Source organism: Elgaria multicarinata, chromosome 23, assembly GCF_023053635.1.
Source record: "Elgaria multicarinata webbii isolate HBS135686 ecotype San Diego chromosome 23, rElgMul1.1.pri, whole genome shotgun sequence".
NCBI lineage: Eukaryota > Metazoa > Chordata > Lepidosauria > Squamata > Anguidae > Elgaria > Elgaria multicarinata.
Genome location: NC_086193.1, coordinates 11,839,908 through 11,859,619, shown reverse-complemented (window position 1 = coordinate 11,859,619; position 19,712 = coordinate 11,839,908). Strand labels below are relative to the sequence as shown.

The 19,712-nt window shown below is 51.6% G+C and overlaps 1 protein-coding gene across 1 annotated transcript in view; it reads left to right on the top strand.

The window, feature by feature from the left end:
- Window positions 1-5,409: 5,409 nt before the first annotated feature.
- HCN2 (hyperpolarization activated cyclic nucleotide gated potassium and sodium channel 2) overlaps window positions 5,410-19,712 on the top strand; it is a 39,112-nt gene continuing 24,809 nt past the window's right edge. Inside the window, exon 1 of the mRNA XM_063146869.1 lies at window positions 5,410-5,777. Within this exon, the coding sequence (XP_063002939.1) occupies window positions 5,410-5,777 (368 nt within the window). The remainder of the gene's footprint in view (window positions 5,778-19,712) is intronic.

Here is a 19,712-nt window from a genome sequence, read left to right as displayed (position 1 = left end):
TAAAACTGCATCCTTTGAAAGGCTAGATTTTTTTTTATTTCACCTTTTTTATTTTACTTTTATTTTACCCCCTTTTCAGAACCTGAATAAGTAGGGGCCAGGTAACTTGGGCAGTGCGTTGCGGGGGGGGGGGCAGGACACACAGGAGAAAAACCTTCCTCACATGCCCAACCAATGGGACTTTTCACACATGCAGCAGTGAACAGCCTAGGTGCCACCTTAAAGGCTTCCGGACACTCTTCAAGGGTAGCCCCATGCAGAGCACATTGCAGTAGTCAATGCGATGGGACCAAGGCGTAGGTAAGTGAAGCGGACAGGCCTTGAAGCGTATAAATGATGCAGCGTGTGCGCCCTTCGAGGCGTTCGTGGGCTGCAACTCCCATCAGCGTACCCGATGGTGCTGGATGATGGGAGCTGATACCCAACGACATCTGGAAGCCCCCCCGCCCTGCGTAAGGCGATACCGGGGCTTAATCGACTTTGAAGCAGCGGAGTTTTATGCTTGGACAGCCGCTAAAATTAGAACACGGCCAATTATCTAGCTGGGATGGAACTGGGTGGTGCTATAATTAGTTTTTTAATACTATTTTATTTATTTCAAAAAAACATTGCTATAGCAGTCCGGTGCTATTTTGCTCTATTTGCTAGGGCAATCTCCCCTGGCCTGGTGACTTTCCGGTGTGTTGGACTACCCCTACTATTATCCTTGTTGTCTGGGGCTCATGGGAGTTGAAGTCAAAAACATCTCTGCCGTGCTAAGCCTGTGGCTTAAACACAATTCAGAAAGGATACCAGTATATTGCTTAATAGTTATCTATCTATCCAAGTTCTTAATATTTCACCACATTTCAACGTGACCCAGAAACGGAACCAGAGGGTGGGGCAGGACTTTGTAGTTGACTTATTGATGAACTGAAATATTTATATCCCGCCTTTTCATCCTAAAATAGATGCCCTGAGCCAATTTAGCGACAATAAAAAACAGCAAACCCGTAAAAGCGGAGATCAAATCGCAGCAGAAGTCGATGTAGGATGTAACTGCTCTTGAAGGATTCGGCATATCCTAAAACAGTGTTCGCCACACCGAAAACTGCTTTATCCTGAGCCAGGCCTATGGGTCTGTTCAGCTTTATAGGTTAAAACCAGTGCCTTGAATTGGGCTCAGAAGCATACAAGCAGCCAATGCAAGCGGCCCAGAGTGGGTCTTGCCAGCTCAGTTTCTGAACAGCCTCCAAGGGCAGCCCCGTGTAGAGTGCATTGCAGCAATCTATCTTGGAGCTCACCAGAGCATCGATGACTGAAGGCGGGCGATCCCTGTCCGGATAGGGGCGTAGCTGGGCCACTAACCAAAGTCGGTAGAAGGCACTCTGTGCCACCTGAAACTCAAAGATGGCTCCAAGCCACAAACCTGCACCTTCCAAGCGGCGTGCAACCCCATCCAGAACAGGTTACACGCCCGCTATCCCTGATGCGCAATCCTTTCACTCGTCCAGAAGGAACCGCTTGCCTGCAGATGTATTCTGGCTCACAAAACGCCGTTCCCTTTCACTGGCCCATCGGGGCTTATTTTTCCTCCGGCGCACATGCGCTCCGAGCCAAAGGCTCCCCCCTCACCACATGCTCAGAGCTGCTCTCGCCGTCCGCACCCAAGTGAGAGGCCCTGTCTTCCTCTCCGTGTCTCTTTCTTGCGCACATGCATCCGCGCTCGCCAGAGCACGCCTTGCCCGTGTGGCTCGTTTTCAGCTGAGCCAAACTGAAACGCGCGCTCGGGGGACAGACGGCCCAAATGAAGGCAGACGGCGGGACGTGCTAGGCAAAGCCAAATAGGTTCGCGGAGAACGCCGATGCAGCTCGAAGACGAATGCACCCTTTTTGCTCTCCTTCCTGCAGTCAGAAAGGACGGGGCAGGAAGGTGGGTGGGGGAGAGGAAGAGATCCAAGATGGAGGTGCCACGAGCCGTTTCGATACCCAACTTTGGACTCGCGAAGAATGACATAATGTGCTTTCCTGCCCACATGGCGGTTTAAAATCCGGTTGCCTTTCACGTCCTGACAAAATGCCTATGCTTCTAGCTGACCAGAACAAATATATCATCTGCTTTTAAAATGAGACATTAGTATGTATGACCCTGTTTGGACGACGCGCTAAAGCCACGGTGGTAAAGCCTTTTGAGCTAAACCTTCTGGCTTACCGTGTCGTGGGAACCGAGCCTAACCATGGTGGCTACATAACCGCGGTTTAAACACGCTCACTAAACATTTACTGTAAAAGGGTGAGCGGCCTAACTGTGGTTTAGCGTGTCGTCTGAACAGGCCCTATATATGTAAGAGAAAGATATTATTTGATTGTGGATTTGTTTGGGGATTTCTCATTTTTCTCTCTCTTCTGTTTTGTGAGAACTCTCGGTTATAAGCAAATAAGGATCTTCTCTTATCATAGAATCATAGAATAGCAGAGTTGGAAGGGGCCTACAAGGCCATCGAGTCCAACCCCCTGCTCAATGCAGGAATCCACCCTAAAGCATCCCTGACAGAGGGTTGTCCAGCTGCCTCTTGAAGGCCTCTAGGGTGGGAGAGCCCACCACCTCACCAAGCAACTGGTTCCATTGTCGTACTGCTCTAACAGTCAGGAAGTTTTTCCTGATGTCTAGCTGGAATCTGGCTTCCTTTAACTTGAGCCCGTTATTCCGTGTCCTGCACTCTGAGAGGATCGAGAAGAGATCCCGGCCCTCCTCTGTGTGAGAACCTTTTAAGGATTTGAAGAGTGCTATCATCCTTATGGAGGTTTATTTCCCACCTACCTCACTCTTTTCTTTTTAAAAATGTTTGATTGTTTTCTGATGTGAGCCAAAACTTTCCCCCAAACTGGAAAGGCAGGAGGGGCATTTTTGATTAAAAATAAGGCCATCGTAACCTCAACATTCGAGGTCGCCTCTCGACCATTTCAGGCCTCTTCCCATTTCGAAATTCCCGGCCAGCATCCATCGTTAAATGCTATTCCGTGTTTAGCGACAGACCTTAAACTTGGCAGGGATGTTTTGCAGGAAAGAAATGGAGACCAAGCCTCAAGAGAAAAGGTGCAGAAAAGGGCAGCTCCAATGACCCAGGGGCTGGAGCAGCTCCCCTAGGAGGGAAGGTGACAACAGGTGGGATTGTTCAGTTTGGAAAGAAAGGAGGCTAAAGGGAGACATGATTAGAGGTGGACAAAATGATGCCGGGGGTGGAGAAGGTGGAGAGGGGGGCATTTTTCTCCCTTGCTCAAAATACTAGAACGCAACGGGGTCATATCCCATGAAGCTGAGTGGTGGGAGATCCAGGACAGATAAAAGAAAGGACTTCTTCACACAGCACAGAGTTAAATTATGGAACTCACAACCACAAGATGTAGTGATGGCCACCAATCTGGACGGCTTCAAAAGGGGGTTGGATCAATTCCTGGAGGAGGAGGAGAAGGCGATCCAGGGCTACTAGCCCTGATGGTTGTGTGCTGCCTCCAGTATCCGAGGCAGTAAGCCTGTGTGCACCAGTTGCTGGGGAACATGGGCGGGAGGGTGCTGTTGCACCATGTCCTGCTTGTTCATCCCTGGCCGACGGCTGCTTGGCCACTGCTAACACAGTGCTGGACTAGATGGACCCTCGGTCTGATCCATCAGCGCTCTTCTGATGTTCTGATGTTGGGACCCAGGACAGCCTCAATCTACAAATCTGCTCCTTCAAGGGGAGTGCAACCTACATTAAAGAAGCCAGGGTAGGTTTTACACTCACAACAACCCTGTGAGGTTGGCAAGGCCTGATTCATCCTGGGTGCTTCATAGCTGCGTGAGCATTTGAACTCTGCAGTCCTAGTCCTATATTCTAACTCAGGGGTGTCGCGTCTCAAATCTGCAGCCCAAATCCTCATTCTCTGCCCCCCCCCCTCCAATCTTTTGCTGATGTCCCGGCTTCTGAGCGCTCTCCTAACGCCTAGGTACCGGTGGACAACTAAAATATGCTATTTTTTGTCACCGCCCTTCCAAGTGAAATATCAGCAATAAATGTTAATGCAACTGGATGTTCTCCCAGAAGAAATTATCATGTTCGCCGCCTAAGATTGCTTTAAACCCCTGCCTTTTTTTAATGCCAAATTCTGAAAAACGGCTTCGCATTTGCATTTCAAATCAGGCTGGTCTACATCTCGGGCCCCGAGTATTATGGGCTGTGACACTAATGCGATTTTCACTAGTTGTCTGTCTTCAGGCCGGCCGGCCGGCTAAATTGGGAGAGGGAGAACGGGGTGCAATTTTGGGACAACGTTGGCTGCGGTTCTGGGCCGGAGGAGAGCGGCCCGGTTAGTGGCTTTTGGGGATCACGCTCTGTTTGACCACAGCGGCTCGGGGGTTGCCTACAGATGGCCTGTATACCCCGCCGTGGCTGTGCGCCGCCGCCGCCCCACTTATATAACACAGCTGCCAACTCGCAGACACACCGGGCTCTTCCCCTGACCCCGGAAACAGTGCTTTTTCACAGCGTTGTTTGACTGTGACTTTTTCAGCTGCTCTGAGATCACCACGTTGCTTCTTCGCCTGCCCGTGGCGGCCTCGCTTTGGGTTACGGAAGCAGCTTTTCCACTTCCCTGGCTCCTTCCTCCTACGGTTCCTTCCTCTCCTCTGCCTCCCTTCCTCTTGACTGCCTTCCCCCTTCCTTGTGACCGGTCCCCCCTCCTTTTCCCTGGCCTTCCTTCTCTCCTATCTTCTAGCCCTTCTGCTGCCTCGTCTTTCCCTGCCTTTTCTCCTGACCTTCCTTGTCATTTCATCGAATCCTAGAACAGTGGAGCTGGAAGGGGCCGCTAAGGCCATCGAGTCCAACCCCCTGCTCAGTGCAGGAATCCACCCTAAAGCATTTCCTTGCCTCCCTTCCTTGTGACCTTCCCTCGCCTTTCCCCTCCTGCCTGTCTGCTCCCTCCCCTCCCGGTGTCCTTCCCTCCCTCCTGACCTTCCCTCTCCTTCCCTCCCTCTTGGCCTGGCTGCTCCCCTTCCCCTTCCCTCCTGACCTTCCCTCGCCTCCCGGCTTCCCCCTCCCTCCTTCCCTCTTGACCTTCTTCCCCACTTCCTCGCCTCCTCCCTCCCCCCTCCCTCCCCCCTCCCCCGGGCCTCTGGGCTCCTCCTCCTCCTTCTCCTCCTCCGCGGCCGCAGCAGCAGCAGCAGCGGCAGCAGCAGCAAGAGCATCCTCCGTAGCCGCCGCCGCCGCATCCTCCAGCCCGGGGCCGGCGGGGGCTTGGGGCGGGTGGGTGGCAGCCATGCGCACGGGAGGCGGCGGCGGCGGCGGGGGCGCGTCGAGCCCGGCGGGGCAGCCGGGGGCGTCGTCGGCGTCCGAGAGCTCCCTGGGCTCGGCGCTGCGCCGGGGCGGCTGCAGCAGCAGCGGCGGGGGCAGCATGGGCTCCCGGGCGGCCAAGGGCGGCTCGCCCAACGGCGAGTGCCGGCGCGCGGGGGACGAAGGGCCGCCGCCGCCGCCGCCCAAGGTCTCCTTCTCGTGCGACGCCGACGCGCCCAAGGCGGCCGAGGAGGGCGAGGCGGCGGCGGCGGGGGGCCCGGAGCCCGGCGGGGCCACCGCGGAGGAGGCGGCGGCGGCGGCGCGGGGCGGCCAGGCCACCTTCATGCAGCGCCAGTTCAGCGCCATGCTCCAGCCGGGCGTCAACAAGTTCTCGCTGCGGATGTTCGGCTCGCAGAAGGCGGTGGAGCGCGAGCAGGAGCGCGTCAAGTCGGCCGGCGCCTGGATCATCCACCCCTACAGCGACTTCAGGTGAGCGGCGGCCGGGCGGGGCGGGGCGCGCTCCTCTTCGTCCTCCTCCTCCTCTTCGTCCTCCTCCTCTTCTTTCTCCTCCTCCTTCAGGCTTCTTCTCCGCCTTTCCCCGCCCCCTCCTCTCCAAAGCGAGGTAGATCCGGGGTAGCTACCTCTGGAGGGAGAGGGGTGAGATGCGTGCGGCTAGTCCCTAAGGCCGGTTCAGGTTTCCCCTCCCTTCCCGTTCTGTGTCCCCAAAGGGAGATAGATCCGGGGTAGCTACCACTGGAGAGCAAGGGAGAGGGGGAGAGATGCGTGCGGCCAGACACTATGGCCATTCCTCTCCCTTCCCATATTCCCCCCCCCCCGCCTCCACAGATCTGGCGGAACTACCTCTGAATAACACGCGAGAAGGGGAGATGTGTGTAGCTGGACTCTTCGGCCATTTCAGGTTTCCTCCCCCTCCCTTTAGGGAGGGAGAGAGATCCGGGGTAGCTACCTCTGGAGAGTGACGGAGCCATTTCCCTTTCCAGAGGAAGAGAGATCTGGGGTAACTACCTCTGGAGAGTGACCCCGAGAGTGAGGCGGTAGCAGCTAGTCCCACAATGATTTCAGGCAACCGGGTGTGTGTGTGTGTTCTTGCCTGCTCCCCCACCACCACCACACAGCGGGCATAGAAGGGAGAGCGATCTGGGGTAACTACCTCTAGATTGGGGCAGGAAGGGCGAGGCACTGGGAGTGACGGAGAGGCGCTGGTCTCCATGCACCTACTGGCTGTTCCAGGCAGTCTTGAACAAATAGGCGAGGAGGTGGGTTTCCCTGAGCGCACGGGAAGTAGGCAGGCAGGCAGGCAGGGAGATCCAGGGTAACTACCTTGGGGTAATGACAGGGAGGCTGACATAATGGCAGCAATACAGCAATGTCAGGTGAGCTGAATCACAGCGGGTGGAGGGAAGACAGGGTAACTACTTTGGGGTAGTGATAGAGGCAGTGAGGCGCCCACAGCCGTTTCGGACATGAGGAGGCAAAGGTTTCTTCTCTCCCCCCCCCCCCCCCGTATCCCCTCTCCATATGGGCATGAGAGGGACGGGAAGGACATCTGGGTTAACTACCTCTGGATAGCGATGGAAAGCGTTAGGCTCCACCAGCCAGCCTGGGATCGATTTCACGTCGTCTCAGGCAAGTGCGTGAAGGAGAGAATTTCTATGGGGGTGGTTGGTGGTGAGGGGGGGGATGAAGGAGCAAGATCCGAGGTAACTACCTCAGTGGAGTGACAGGGAGGGTGACGTACTGGCAGCCAGGTGGAATGTTTTCCTCTCCCCTAGATAGATCTACCTCCGGATGGTGACAAAGAAGGTTACGTCCTGCTAAGCAGCTCTACAGTAATTTCAGGGGGTGGGGGAGAAGTCCTGTCCCATCCCTTTGGAGACATGGAAGCGCGGTAAATCCGGGGTGGAAAGTGAGGTTGGCAAATCAAGGTAACTACCTCCGATGGGAGGCTATGTCACCGCAGCTGCTTTTGCCGTGATTTCCGGCAAAATGGGAGCTCCCATTGTAGAGGGCAATGTGAGGTAACTACCACTGAAGTGTTGACGGAGAGGGAGGTGCCAGCAAAGCAGCCCTACAGTGATTGGGGGCAAGGTAAAAGAAATCCGAGGTAATGATGGAGAGGAATATAATATATTCATTATCTAACTGTGTAGCAAGTTTGGGGTGAAGCCAAATGCCCGGAAAGGAGAGGGTGAAAGAGAGTTTGCGGTCCAACAGAACTACCTCGGGAGTAGTGAAACGAAGCGATGTTTATCCGAGGTAACTCGTTCAGAGGTAGCGATGCTTTAATTCTTATGTATTTATTTGTGATATTTAAATACCGCGAAATGTACTAAAAGCCCCCAAGTGATCATGATGAAGAATTCTGGAGGAAGAGAAAAGATGGGGAGATGGTTAATGGGAGGTAAACTACCTTGCGGGGGTGATGGGGAAAGGTAGCCGTGCAAAATAAACTACCTCTCGGGGGTAGAAAGCGTAAATGTATGTCGGCGTTCACCTCAGAGCAGGGATTCTGATGCTGTTTCCCCAAAACTGGCCTGGTGCAGCTGCATAAAGCCTCTGGATCAAAGGGAATGCTAGGCCCATTTTACAGATTAGGAACACCGAGGCATAGAATCATAGAAAAGTAGAGTTGGAAGGGGCCTATAAGGCCATCGAGTCCAACCCCCTGAGCCATCTGCTGTCGAGAGAGATCCCTTCCCCCTCTTTAAACTTGTAGTTTTACTTGCTGTTGTTAAACTGTTGGAAATTGGGGGGGGGGGTTGCCCTTGCTTTGCTATGGCAAAGCACCCTGTAATTTTTTGCGATTCTCCAGAGAGCTACTATGGGATATCCTGTAAAGGGATGCAGGCTTGATGACCCAATTTTTCTCTAGAGTAGGGAGGGAATTAGCGCTGTGGATTTGTTTATCGACCGTAAATGAATATATACCCAGGGTATATTGGAACAGAGGCAGGCGGGTGAATTCCACGTAAATATCTCCGGGGAGGGGTCAGTAATGGGTCTCTTGTGAATTTAGATCTTTGGATCTTGGCCTGGGTTTTTTGAGATGGGGGGGGGGACATGAAATTCACAATTCAAGCTAGCAGCCTTGGAAGCACCAGTGCAGAGGAACTCTGAGTTTTTGGTCTCCTCTGCGTATTTACTCGTAAGTAAGCATTCCCTCCAACCCCCTACGTTCAACGGCGCTTACTCCCAAGTAAGCGACTTTAGGATCGCAGTGCTGGATTGTCCAGGAGAATCTGGTTCGTTGGTTATGACCAGCCGTCCGCCGGTTGTGTCGGGCTACAACTCCCATCATCCCCAGGCAGTTGTAGATGGGAGTTGTAGTCTGGCACAACCGGGGTGGGGTGGGCAGGTCGTGGGAAGCCTGGTTTATTTATACCCATTTGCAATTTTAGCAGAGGGAATGTTCTCTAGTGGTTAAAGGCGACTAAAGGTGGGGGCAGACCGGGTGGAGGCAGATTGGGGTAATAATTCATCCTTTTGCAATGATTAAAGCAATTCTGGAGAACTTTTTGTGTGTGTGTGTGTTTGTGGGAGGCTACTGAAGTGTGTGTGGTTTTAAATGACTTTGCAGAAATGTCAGTTAACCCCAGAAGGATTGGGGGGTAACCTCCTTCTATTTCAGACGACCCCAGAGTTTGTAGGTTCAGCGGGCAGAGATCTGATAATGTGGGGGCAACCCTCCAGGGTGGTCATCAATTAGGGGGCCCTGGAGGTGAGGTCCTCAATCCTCTCTTTAGCAATTCCAGGCCACAATCCTATGCTCACGCTGTTTATTGATATATTTATTATATTTATTTGTATTCCGCATTTTTACCCATACTGGGACACAAGGCGGCTTTACAAAATTAAAACATATACTGTTAAAGCACATAAATCGAACTATACAACAGTTTAAAAATGTAATTCCATCCTCTATAGTAGTAAAGCATTTAAAAGATTAAAAGACAAATGTCAGATTTAAATAATAATAATAATAATCCAGCGCTTTCCCAGGCGTAGGCTCCATTGAATGCAACAGGGCTTCTCGCTAGGCCTGGATGGGGACGTCGAATTACCGAGCATGGGAAAATTAATCCTGGGGGTAGCGGGTGATACAGGGCTCACCTATGAAGCCATGTCGAGTTACCCTAGGCAAGTAGGTTCACGCAATTCTACCATATGGAAAAATCCACTCACCAGCTCAGTGCTTTCTGCTGCTTAATTCTACCCCTGAGGTTTGTTGAGATTTTGCATTGGGATGAGGGAATGTGTTGTTGATTTAGACCCATGGCAAGATTTTGGGGGGGGTCCCCCATAAGTAACACGGGAGGGGGAGCGAGAGAGAGAGAGTTATTCCTGCCTCTGCAGTAATTTGGGGGGAGCCCTGAAAGTTTGTAATAGATTCAACGCCAGACTTTTCTACCTTGGGGTTTATAGTAGTGGGTGGTAAGCATGTGAGAACACTGCTTTGCAGAGGTTTGAAGTATTCCTTAGGTTAGTGGGGGGCACCGTAGCTCAGAGGCAGGGCAGGGGATCCCGGGTTCAAATCCCACCACGTCCCATTGAAAAAGGATCTGAGATCAGGTGTTGGGACTCAGAGGCCTGGCCTAGACGGAGGGCTAATCCTGCCAGATATACAGTAGGCTTTTGTGGCTCCTGTTCTAACCAGTATTTTATTCGGGACAATGAGGACTAGCACCTTGCTTTATTTGTAGGCAACAGACTGTAATTCAGGGGTGGAGCTCCCTCTGTTCCGTTGATCTCGGCTAGTCCTTTGGGGACCCAAATCCACTCGCTTGCCCCGCAGCGATGGCAAATATGACACCCTTTTTACCAAATAGAAAAAGTTAATATTGCATAAAAATCGATCAACCACCCGGCCTGTATTCGTAGCTAAGCTAAATTTATCCCGGTAGCAGGGTGTGTGTGTGTGTGTGTGTGTGTGTGTGTGTGTGTGTGTGTGACAATGTCTATCATCCTCAGCCAATTGGGAGTTGTAGTCCGAGATAAATAGAGCGTGCCGGCTTGCTGGAATCTCTTGTGCTAGGATTCGAAATGGCATAAATTATCGGTACTCTGGAGTTTGTAGAGTTGTTTGTTTATTGCAAGGGGAAGGGGATGACCCCCCCTCATTGACATCCCCGGGGGGGGGGGGTCTGGCACAAAGAGAGACAGGGCTCACTCCGTCCTTTCTTGTGCTTCAAAGTTTTAAAGATAACTTGGGTCAAGATGGGATCCGGCATTTCAACTGTCTGTGCTTTTGGGGTGCAGAGTTGTCCCTCACCTCTCCATCTTCAGAGCATCTTCAGGTGGGGGTCAGGGCAGTTGTGGGTTTTACAAGAGTGGGAATTGAGTAGGGGGGGGCGTGGCAGGCAATACCGTCCTCTAAGAAACCTTCAGGATTTGGGGCAGAGGTGGTGGTGGAAATTAGGGGGGGGGGAGTTTTTTTGGGGGGAGGGGTGTCTCCTGGCACCTTTCACATCCCTTAGGCAGGGCTCCCATCTGAATGCGAAAAATTGTGTTTTTTTATTTTTTATTTTTGCGTCATTTCTTTAAAAGGGGAGGGGTCCCCCAAAGGCAGCGTGATTTCTCTTCCCCTCAACAAAGAGGCGAAATGGGGCGGGGGGGGCTTCTGTCTCCCCCGAGGATTTGCCGAAAGCGGCTTGATATTCCTAGGTCTACTCAGAGGGCACCTTGAGATGCGTGCAGGGAAGACGCCGGTTGAGATCATATTGGAAAATCTAGTGATTCGTTCTGCTCCGCCCCCCCATCTCTCTCTCTCTCTCTCTCTCCCCCCTGATTATTAATTGCCCCCCTTTTCTGAACCGTTCAACCTCCCTCTCTTTTGAAGATAGATCTAGAAGGCCCCTTCCTGGAGGGAGAGAAAATCTAAGTCTGATCTTTTGCTCTCCATCCTTGGTCCGTCCATCCGTCTGTGTGTGTGTGTGTGTGTGTGTGTGTGTGTGTAATTAATAATAATAATAAATAGTAATGCTCATCCTGTTGCAAAGCAAACCAGGAACTCAGGGTAGCTGGCATCTCTGTGTTTTTTTTTGGCGGGGGGGTCGTGGGATGAGGCATAACTGCAAAAACACAGACCCACCTTTTCTTGCATCCTTAAATGATGCTAAAGTGGTGACGGGTAGATTCCATGTGCTGTGTGTGTGTTTTTTTTGCGGGGGGAACTAATGAAGATATAACTCTCCCTGTTGTAGAGCAAAACAGGAACTGGGGGTGTGTGTGCTGGTAGCTCTGTGATATTTTTGGGCGGGGGGGGAGGGAGAGAAATGGCACAGAACTGCAAAAAAACAAACCCCACCTTTCTTCGCCTTTGTAAATGATGCTGAACTGATGACGGACGGATCCCATGTGCTGTGTGTGGAGAATCTAACCATAACATAATTCGTCATGTTGCAAAGCAAATCAGGAACGGGTGCTTTGGGGGGGTGGGGAGCGGTTGCTGGCAGGACTGTGGGTTTTTGTGGGGGGGGGGAAGGAGGGGAGAAATGGGAGTGACCGCAAACGTAGAAACATGGATCCATCTTTCTTTGCGTCCTTCAATGCTGTGAATGTGGTGACGGGCGGATTCTGTGTGTCCTCTGTGTGTGTGTGTGTGTATCGCTTCGGACGGCGATGGGGTATGATTCGTGGCATGGAAACGTTGTCCGTTTCCTGCGGATGCTGTAGCGGACGCGTGGCGAAGCGTTCTGTCAATGTCACCGTTATCTCGGTGGGTTTCCTTCGCTGCTCCTTCTGCCACTGCAGGGGTCCTCTTCCTCTCCCCCCCTCTGCCCCCTCCCGCCCTGCTTCTCAAGGGAGTTCATAAACCCGACTGTGCGTGCTTTGAATTCTGGAAGCCGTAGCAGCGCCGTTGCAGGCCTGGGGGGAGGCGGGGCGGAGAGGCTGCGCGGCCCACCTCTTGGTTCCTCGGCTGCTTAGAAACGGTTCTGGTCTCTCTGGAGTCGGTTTGGGAAGGAGGCTTCCATGAGGCGTATTTCTGTGTTGCACGGCCTGGAGAGAGGCGGGTTCCCGCTGCTCTGCTGCGACCTTATTGAATGACCTTGGGCATCAGCAACCAACCTTGCAGGGTTGTTGTGCGGGAGGCGGTTGATTGCTCAGGGACAAAATGCTGAACCAAATAAGCCTTTGGCCGGATTCAGCAGGATTCTAATGTACTGAAAGGACAGGCTGGATATAATCATCATCATCATCATCATCATCATCATCATCATCATCGTCTATTGTGCGGTTACCTATCTACTATTCTTTGTACGGTCTTACCTTTTATGTTCACTGCGTTGAAATTTGAATAGATAAATATTATTATTACCTCCAGTGCTAAAGCCCCCCCCCACTCTAATTCCAGTTTGGTTCCTTGATTCTGATGGCAGGGCACTCTGCACCGGCTCAGGAGCCCTATTCTTTCGTATGATGTAAACCCTTACATCATACGAAAAGCCAAATCAAGAGGATTTGGAGATGTTAACGTTGAGACTCGCTCAGCCTTCCAAAACCTAGCGTCTTCCAGATGTGTTGGACTACACCTCCCAGCATCCCCAGCCAGCTGGCTGGGGATGCTGGGAGGTGTAGTCCAACACATCTGGAGGTTGTTAAGTTCGGCACACAGCCAGGCTAGCCGGGTTCCTTTCTCCAGATCTCAGTCTTCCAGATTTAGATCTGTAAAATGGGCGTAAGTTCAGGACAGGGACGGAGCAACCTCTCAAGGTGGTTGAGATTAAATGAGAAAAAGATGGACTGATTGGGTGTCGCATTTCCGTTTATTAATCACTCCCCTCCCCGTCTCTAAATCTAGGTACATGCTGTTTTCGTGCGGCCTGCCTCTTACATCGGTGTATCGAATGACCACCATAAATGTTTAAATTATTAAAATTACTATTATTATAATTTATTTCATTTCGCTTCACTGCTGAAGCTCTCTGAGCAGTTTACAACAATTAACACACACCCTGAAATCAGTGACCGATGGCTGTGCGTGGTTGATTTTCCATGAATATGCAATATAAATCTAATATACTAACTCAATCTCGACTTATCCTATCGGCCTTTCTCAAATCTGGCACCTACTGGATGGGTCGGACTACAATTCCCATCATCCCAGGGAGCCGTGCTGCCTGGGGATGATGGTTTTGTAGTCTAACACGCCTGAGAAGGCCGCCCATGACGAAGAGCGAATTGATCCGTTGCAAAACCGGCGCTGTCCATGCATGGGAGCAGAGTTGTCGGCCGGAGGAACCCCGACGTTTGCTGACAACTCCCCGAAAAATGAAAATGAAGAAAACCTCAAAGGAACCCCCCCCCCAAATTTATTCTCTGTGGAGTGCTGGCTGTTTTGGGGGTGGGGATGCAAAACTCAGGGAGAAGCTGGAACCCTGAACTGGAGCGCTCTGCTTTCCAACGTTTTGCCGCGCTTGTCAGAATCTAAAGCATGCTGTATAAGAGCCTTCCTTGTCCTGGTGCCTGATGTTTTGGACTTCAACTCCCAACCTTCCTAGCCATTGCCCATGAGGTCTATGGCTGATGGGAGTTGAAATCCAGAGCACCTGGAGGGGGGCAGGTAAGGGAAGGACGGACAAGAACGTTGAGTGTTTTGCATGACAGCAGTGAAAGCAACCTGCTTCGGGGTGTTGTGAGGACACTGGCGTTTGGATCCGGCCAAAGAGTCAGCCTGATTGGGCATTCTGAGTCTCACGGTGGCCAGCTTGCAGGAAGCCCTCAGCAAGGGTCTCTGGACTCCATTTCCCATCATCCTTGGAGCCCCCAGCAAGGGAGCGCCCCCGCCCCTCCGAACCATCGCTCCCCTTGCCAAACAGCTCCAAACATCAAGGAGTTTCCCCTAATGTTCAACCAAAATCTGCCCTCCTGTAATGTAACCCCTTTAAAATCCATTCTGGCTTGAAGACATTGAGTGCAGGAGGGGGACACCACGGAGGTTCCCTGTAGAACCCGTCCCTTGAGTACTTGTATTTTATTTTTAATTTTATTTTACGGTGGGTTGAGAGTCTCCGGGAAGTTGGAGGGGGGAGGGGCAATCAGGGCGGACCCTAGGCTGAACAAGTCCAGATCCGTAGTTTTGCTGACGACCCTCTCCACGAAGGCTCCTTCTCTCTCAACTTTCACCATTTCAACAGGCTGAAAGACGGTTTTTTCCCCCTCTTCCCTCCACACCTTGTTTTCCTTGCATGTCGTGCCTTTTTTCATTGTTGGGTGGGCGGGGACCGTCTTCTTTTGCGGCCCCATGCATGATCTGCAATTAACCTGTGGACTTCACCGCCCCCAGATGGGGCGACGTTCATGAAAAGAACGTTGTGGAGGCCTCTTGAAGGTTGCTAACCGTGCTAGGTGCATGGAGCTTCTAGGTGTAGTCGCAGACTATCTCTGAGTACCAAGGGCCTCAAACCCCTTTCAGCCCAATCCAGCAAGGCGGCTCCTCCTGCCTTTTTAAAATTCTCCTTGCGTTGCCATGCGGGCGGGGTGCTAGTCCCTGCCGTCTCTGGCGCCATCAAAACGAGGGGGGAATTTTGGTGTGCTGCAGTGCTTCGCAGTGGGGGGCAGGGACGAAAACAGTCTGCGGCGTGTCCTCAGTTGATCTCGCTCTTGATACCTCTACAGTTGAATTACGAATGACTCTTTCCCCGTAGCTCTGAAGGCCGGCGTTTTATTGTGTCGGTAGAGACACGGCCAACCTGTCTCTCGGGGCGTTAGCGCGGCACAATGCAAAGGAGGCCAGATTCGGGGTCGCGCTTCGGGCCGGAACGAAGCTTTGAGAATTCATTGGAAGCCTGGCTGATTTAAAACGGACATTCCCCAGAGGCCTTTGACTTTCTCCCCAATTTTATCACGGCCGCTGTTTTGCTTTAGATAGATCCATTTTATTACAGTCTTTGATCAGTACCATTATGTGTAGAATCCTTACACTCAACATGCACAGTTATACAGCGCCCCCATCAACATGAGCCCAGAGCCCGGTGGAATAGTCCGATTTTACTAAAAGTCTGCGGCAAGCGCTAGCCGCTGCACGAAACCGGGCCGCCTTGTCTGTAGTCTGAGAGTCCCAACTGTTTTGGGAGTTTGGGAGCAGGGAATCGTGCAGAGAGGCGACAGGGGCCTCAACCAAGGTTCGTTTCCTTGCTTCTCTGCAGCCTCCTTGGTGTGTCGCTGCTCCAAGCCCACAGGAGGTTTTCGAGACCAGGCATGCGCGTTTCCAGCACATCTTGACGGTTCTCTTGCAAGCTGCAGGCGGACGCTCTCAGGAGCAAATCTAGCCGCCTGACTCTTGTCCCACATGCCATTTTGCAGAGTTGTTGTGTCGCTCTTTTGGGAAGATGGGCCTACCTTACAGGGCTGTTGCACGGGTCATGGGGGCCACAGCTGCATTCGGACATGACGAGAAGCTGAATTGGCTGAGAATTTCGTCGTGGTTTTGTGCAGGCAGAAGCGGGTAAACGTAACGGAAACAAACGGCTGCCGAGGTACTTAAGAGATTCGGGACCCAGGCCCGAATTTGCCCAATATCTGCATATGTTTGTGTAGGTTTGTAAATGCGGATTTAGAAAGAAATCCGAGGCTTTATTTCAGCTTCACAGGTGGCAAAACAAGCCAATTAATCTCCCATCCGGTTCATTTCAGATAAAAGAAATCTCTATAAAAGGGGAAGCTATGGGGCGGGGGAAGGTTGCATCATGTGGGGTGGGGAGAATTAACCCTTCCTTCCCCAGCACTGTGAGGGATACTACACACCTTGGCACAATGGAGACTCGGAGCCTGGGGAAATAGATTTGGAGGCCTGAGGAAATAGATACGGGGATCGCGGAAGTGGATTCGGGGGACCGGGGAAATGGATTCAGGGATGGGGGAAATGGAAAGCCGACTTCAAAGCCTAGCTTCAGATTCTAATTTGTTCAGAGAGCAGCAAACACGGAATCTGGATCCTGACGTAACGGGAAGCGTTTGCTTCGTCTTTCATTTCTGGCTCGTTTAGCCATCCCACTGGTGAGAGGAGCCAAGAGGAGGTGATCGGACACGAAGCGTGCTTACTCGTGAGCAATAAGCCACACTTTTAAGCAATCCCAGCTTTGTGTTAGCGTCCGAACGTGGCCGAGGCCGACGCGCCATCCCAGGGGGGGAAATACTTCCCTCCTCTGCGGTTGGAGCATTATGATGGAGCCATCATTAAATGATGAATGCCTGCCTCTTCTCCCAACCTTTCCTGAAATCGGATCAGCGTAATGGAATCTCTATCTGCTCTCCCCCTCCCCCTTCCTACTGTTAAGATAAAAAGCAATTTAACATAAAAATCATTTAGCATCTGCCTCCCGCAGTCGCTTTTCAGAATCTGGCCAATGAGCGGCTGGCGAGCCCTCGGCGTGGAAGGAACGAAACGCAACCGTTGCTCATGCGCAAATGACGTGGCAGGGAGGGCGCCGTGCTTAGAGGAATTGAAGTTCCCATAAAATAGTGCAGGTTTGAATATGAAATATGGAATGATTAGGAAGCAACAGAGGACCAGTAGCCTCATCTTATTATGAGCTGTAAATCCAATTTAAAGGGAATCGGGAGAGAGGGGGTGGATTATAACTTGCAGATTTGCTCAGGTTAATTCACATCACTTCGTTGTGCATGTTGTGTTTCTTTTGACCCCCCCCTCCATTTCTTTTGGATTTGCAGGTTTTTTTAAATAACTTTGCATGGTGAGGGACAATTGTATCGTTGATACGGTATATGCCCTTAAACACGGGGAATATTCACACAGCGCTATGGAACTCGCTACCACAAGATGTAGTGACGGCCACCCGTTTGGATGGCTTGAAAAGGGAGTTGGATCAATTCCTGGAGGAGGCGAAGGCGATCTGTGGCTACTAGCCCTGATGGCTCTGTGCCACCTCCCAGTATTCGAGGCAGTAAGCCTGTGGGCACCAGTTGCTGGGGAACATGGGTGGGAGGGTGCTGTTGCATTCATGTCCTGCTTGTTCATCCCTGGCCAATGGCTGGTTGTCCACTGTGTGAACAGAGTGCTGGACTACATAGACCCTTGGTCTGATCCAGCATCAGGGCCCTTCTGATGTTCTAGCGAGAACTGGACGGCCGTTTGTCAGGAATGCTTTGAACGGGATTCCTGCACTGTGCAGGAGCGGATGGGTGTGTTCAACGACCCCTTCTAATCCCAGATGAGTCGGACTGGGACCCCCAGTTTGGCCCACAGGTCTAAAGTTCTCTTTTCCTGCTCTAGTTGCAGAACTCACAGGAGGAAGAGCTCACTATCCCATTGGCAATCTGCTCTTCCTATCAAGGTGTTTCTCCTAATGTTCAGCCCAAATCTACCCTCCTGTAACTTAAGGCCGTGAGATCGAGCCCTCCCCTGTGGGACAGCAAGAGTCTTTGCCCCCTTCCATGCAGGGATTTGAAAAGGGCTACCCCTTCACCCACTTTGTCGCCTTGGCTGAGTCCTAAACCAAAATGTTTCTGTATTAGAGCAGCAAAATCCAGCTGTGCTCAGCACACGAACATCCTTTTGCCTCAATCCGCGGAGCACTTTTTTTGGGGGGGGGGAGTTGCAATTTAGAAATGACGGGAAAGATGACCGTTTTATGGGAATGAACAAACACACGGTGATTTAAAAAATATGTTAAGAAAACTGGTGGGTTTGGACTGGCGTCTAAACGAGCGTTTGATTGGCTGGTATGTGCCTCCGCCGAACAAATTGCAAAGCCAGGCTTCCCGTAGCGGGTGAAATAATCTTCTGTGACTACTTCCGTTTTAAATGTTTTTTCTGTCTCTGCCCTCCGTCTGATGCCTGTTATCACTCCCTGGTTAATTGTAGTTCGCGCCCCTTAATCGGCAAGCAGACAGAGGGTGGGAAATGGGTTTTTCTCCACCTGCTCAGAAGTTTCTGGTCTTCGGTGAGCGGCCAAGTTTTCCCAGCATGGCTTTAGCCATCCGTTAAGGTGCGCCCCTTATATTCTTGTCTTGGGGCTTTTGCCCGCAAGCGTCTTCGCCCCACGACGGTTCAGGACAGGGGGTGCAGAATCGGCCCTGGTTAGGCCTCATCTAGGGTACTGTGTCCAGTTCTGGGCTCCACAATTCAAGAAGGATGCAGACAAGCTGGAGCGTTTCAGAAGAGGGCAACCAGGATGATCAGGGGTCTAGAAACAAAGCCCTATGAAGAGAGACTGAAAGAACTGGGCCTGTTTAGCCTGGAGAAGAGAAGATTGAGGGGAGACATGATAGCACTCCTCAAATACTTGAAAGGTTGTCACACAGAGGAGGGCCAGGATCTCTTCTCGATCCTCCCAGAGTGCAGGACACGGAATAACGGGCACAAGTTAAAGGAAGCCAGATTCCAGCTGGACATCAGGAAAAGCGTCCTGACTGTTAGAGCAGTACGACAATGGAATCAGTTGCTGCTGAGGTGGTGGGCTCTCCCGCACTAGAGGCCTTCAAGAGGCAGCTGGACAACCATCTGTCAGGGATGCTTTAGGGTGGATTCCTGCACTGAGCAGGGGGTTGGACTCGATGGCCTTGTAGGCCCCTTCCAACTCTGCTATTCTATGATTCTATGATTGTATGAATCTGCCGGATCCTTTAACGCCTTTGAGTATTGTCGTGTCTCTGCCTGCCGAAACGAAATCCCTCTCCGAAAGCCGAGATCCTGGCTGTAAGAACTTCAAGCCAAAATATGCCAGTGTTTGTTTGTTTTTAAATTTATTTGCATTTCTATACCACCCCCTAGCTAACGCTCCTTGGGCGGTTTACATAAGATTAAAACAATTAAAAGCAACGTACAGAATTTAAAACCACAAAAACAAGTAACCTACTTAGAAAACCTACATCTGAAAACAACTATAAACAACTTTAAGCTATGAACCTAAAAACAGATCCAGGATCCCTGAAGCTCATCACATATTGCTAAGTGCCTGGGAGAAGAGAAAAGTTTTACCCTGGCGCCGAAAAGACAGCAATGTGGGCGCCAGGCGGGCCTCGTCAGGGAGATCGTTCCGTAATTGAGGGGCCACCACAGAGAAGGCCCTGTCCCTTGTTGCTTCAAAGGACTGATTTAAACAGGGACATCAGAAGATTTCTCCTTAAGGAAAAGTAAGAGGCTAGTCCTCATGGTGCTGAACAAAGGACTGATTTATATAGGGACATCAGAAACAGATAACTGGATTGTCTATCTCCATTTTGTCTACACTGCCTGGCCTCAGTGAGTCTCTGGGCTTCCAGGCAGGGGTCTTTCCTGAGCTTTTGGGACCTTTTGCACCCCAAGCTACGCCCCCCCCTTCTGACACTCAAGGCCCATTTCTTTCTGACTCCTCCAAAAGGTTTGAGGGATTCTAGTCCCTGCTCTTGGACATCTCCCCCTTTCTGTGAGACCCGCTGCTTTAGGGCAGGCCTCGCTGCCTG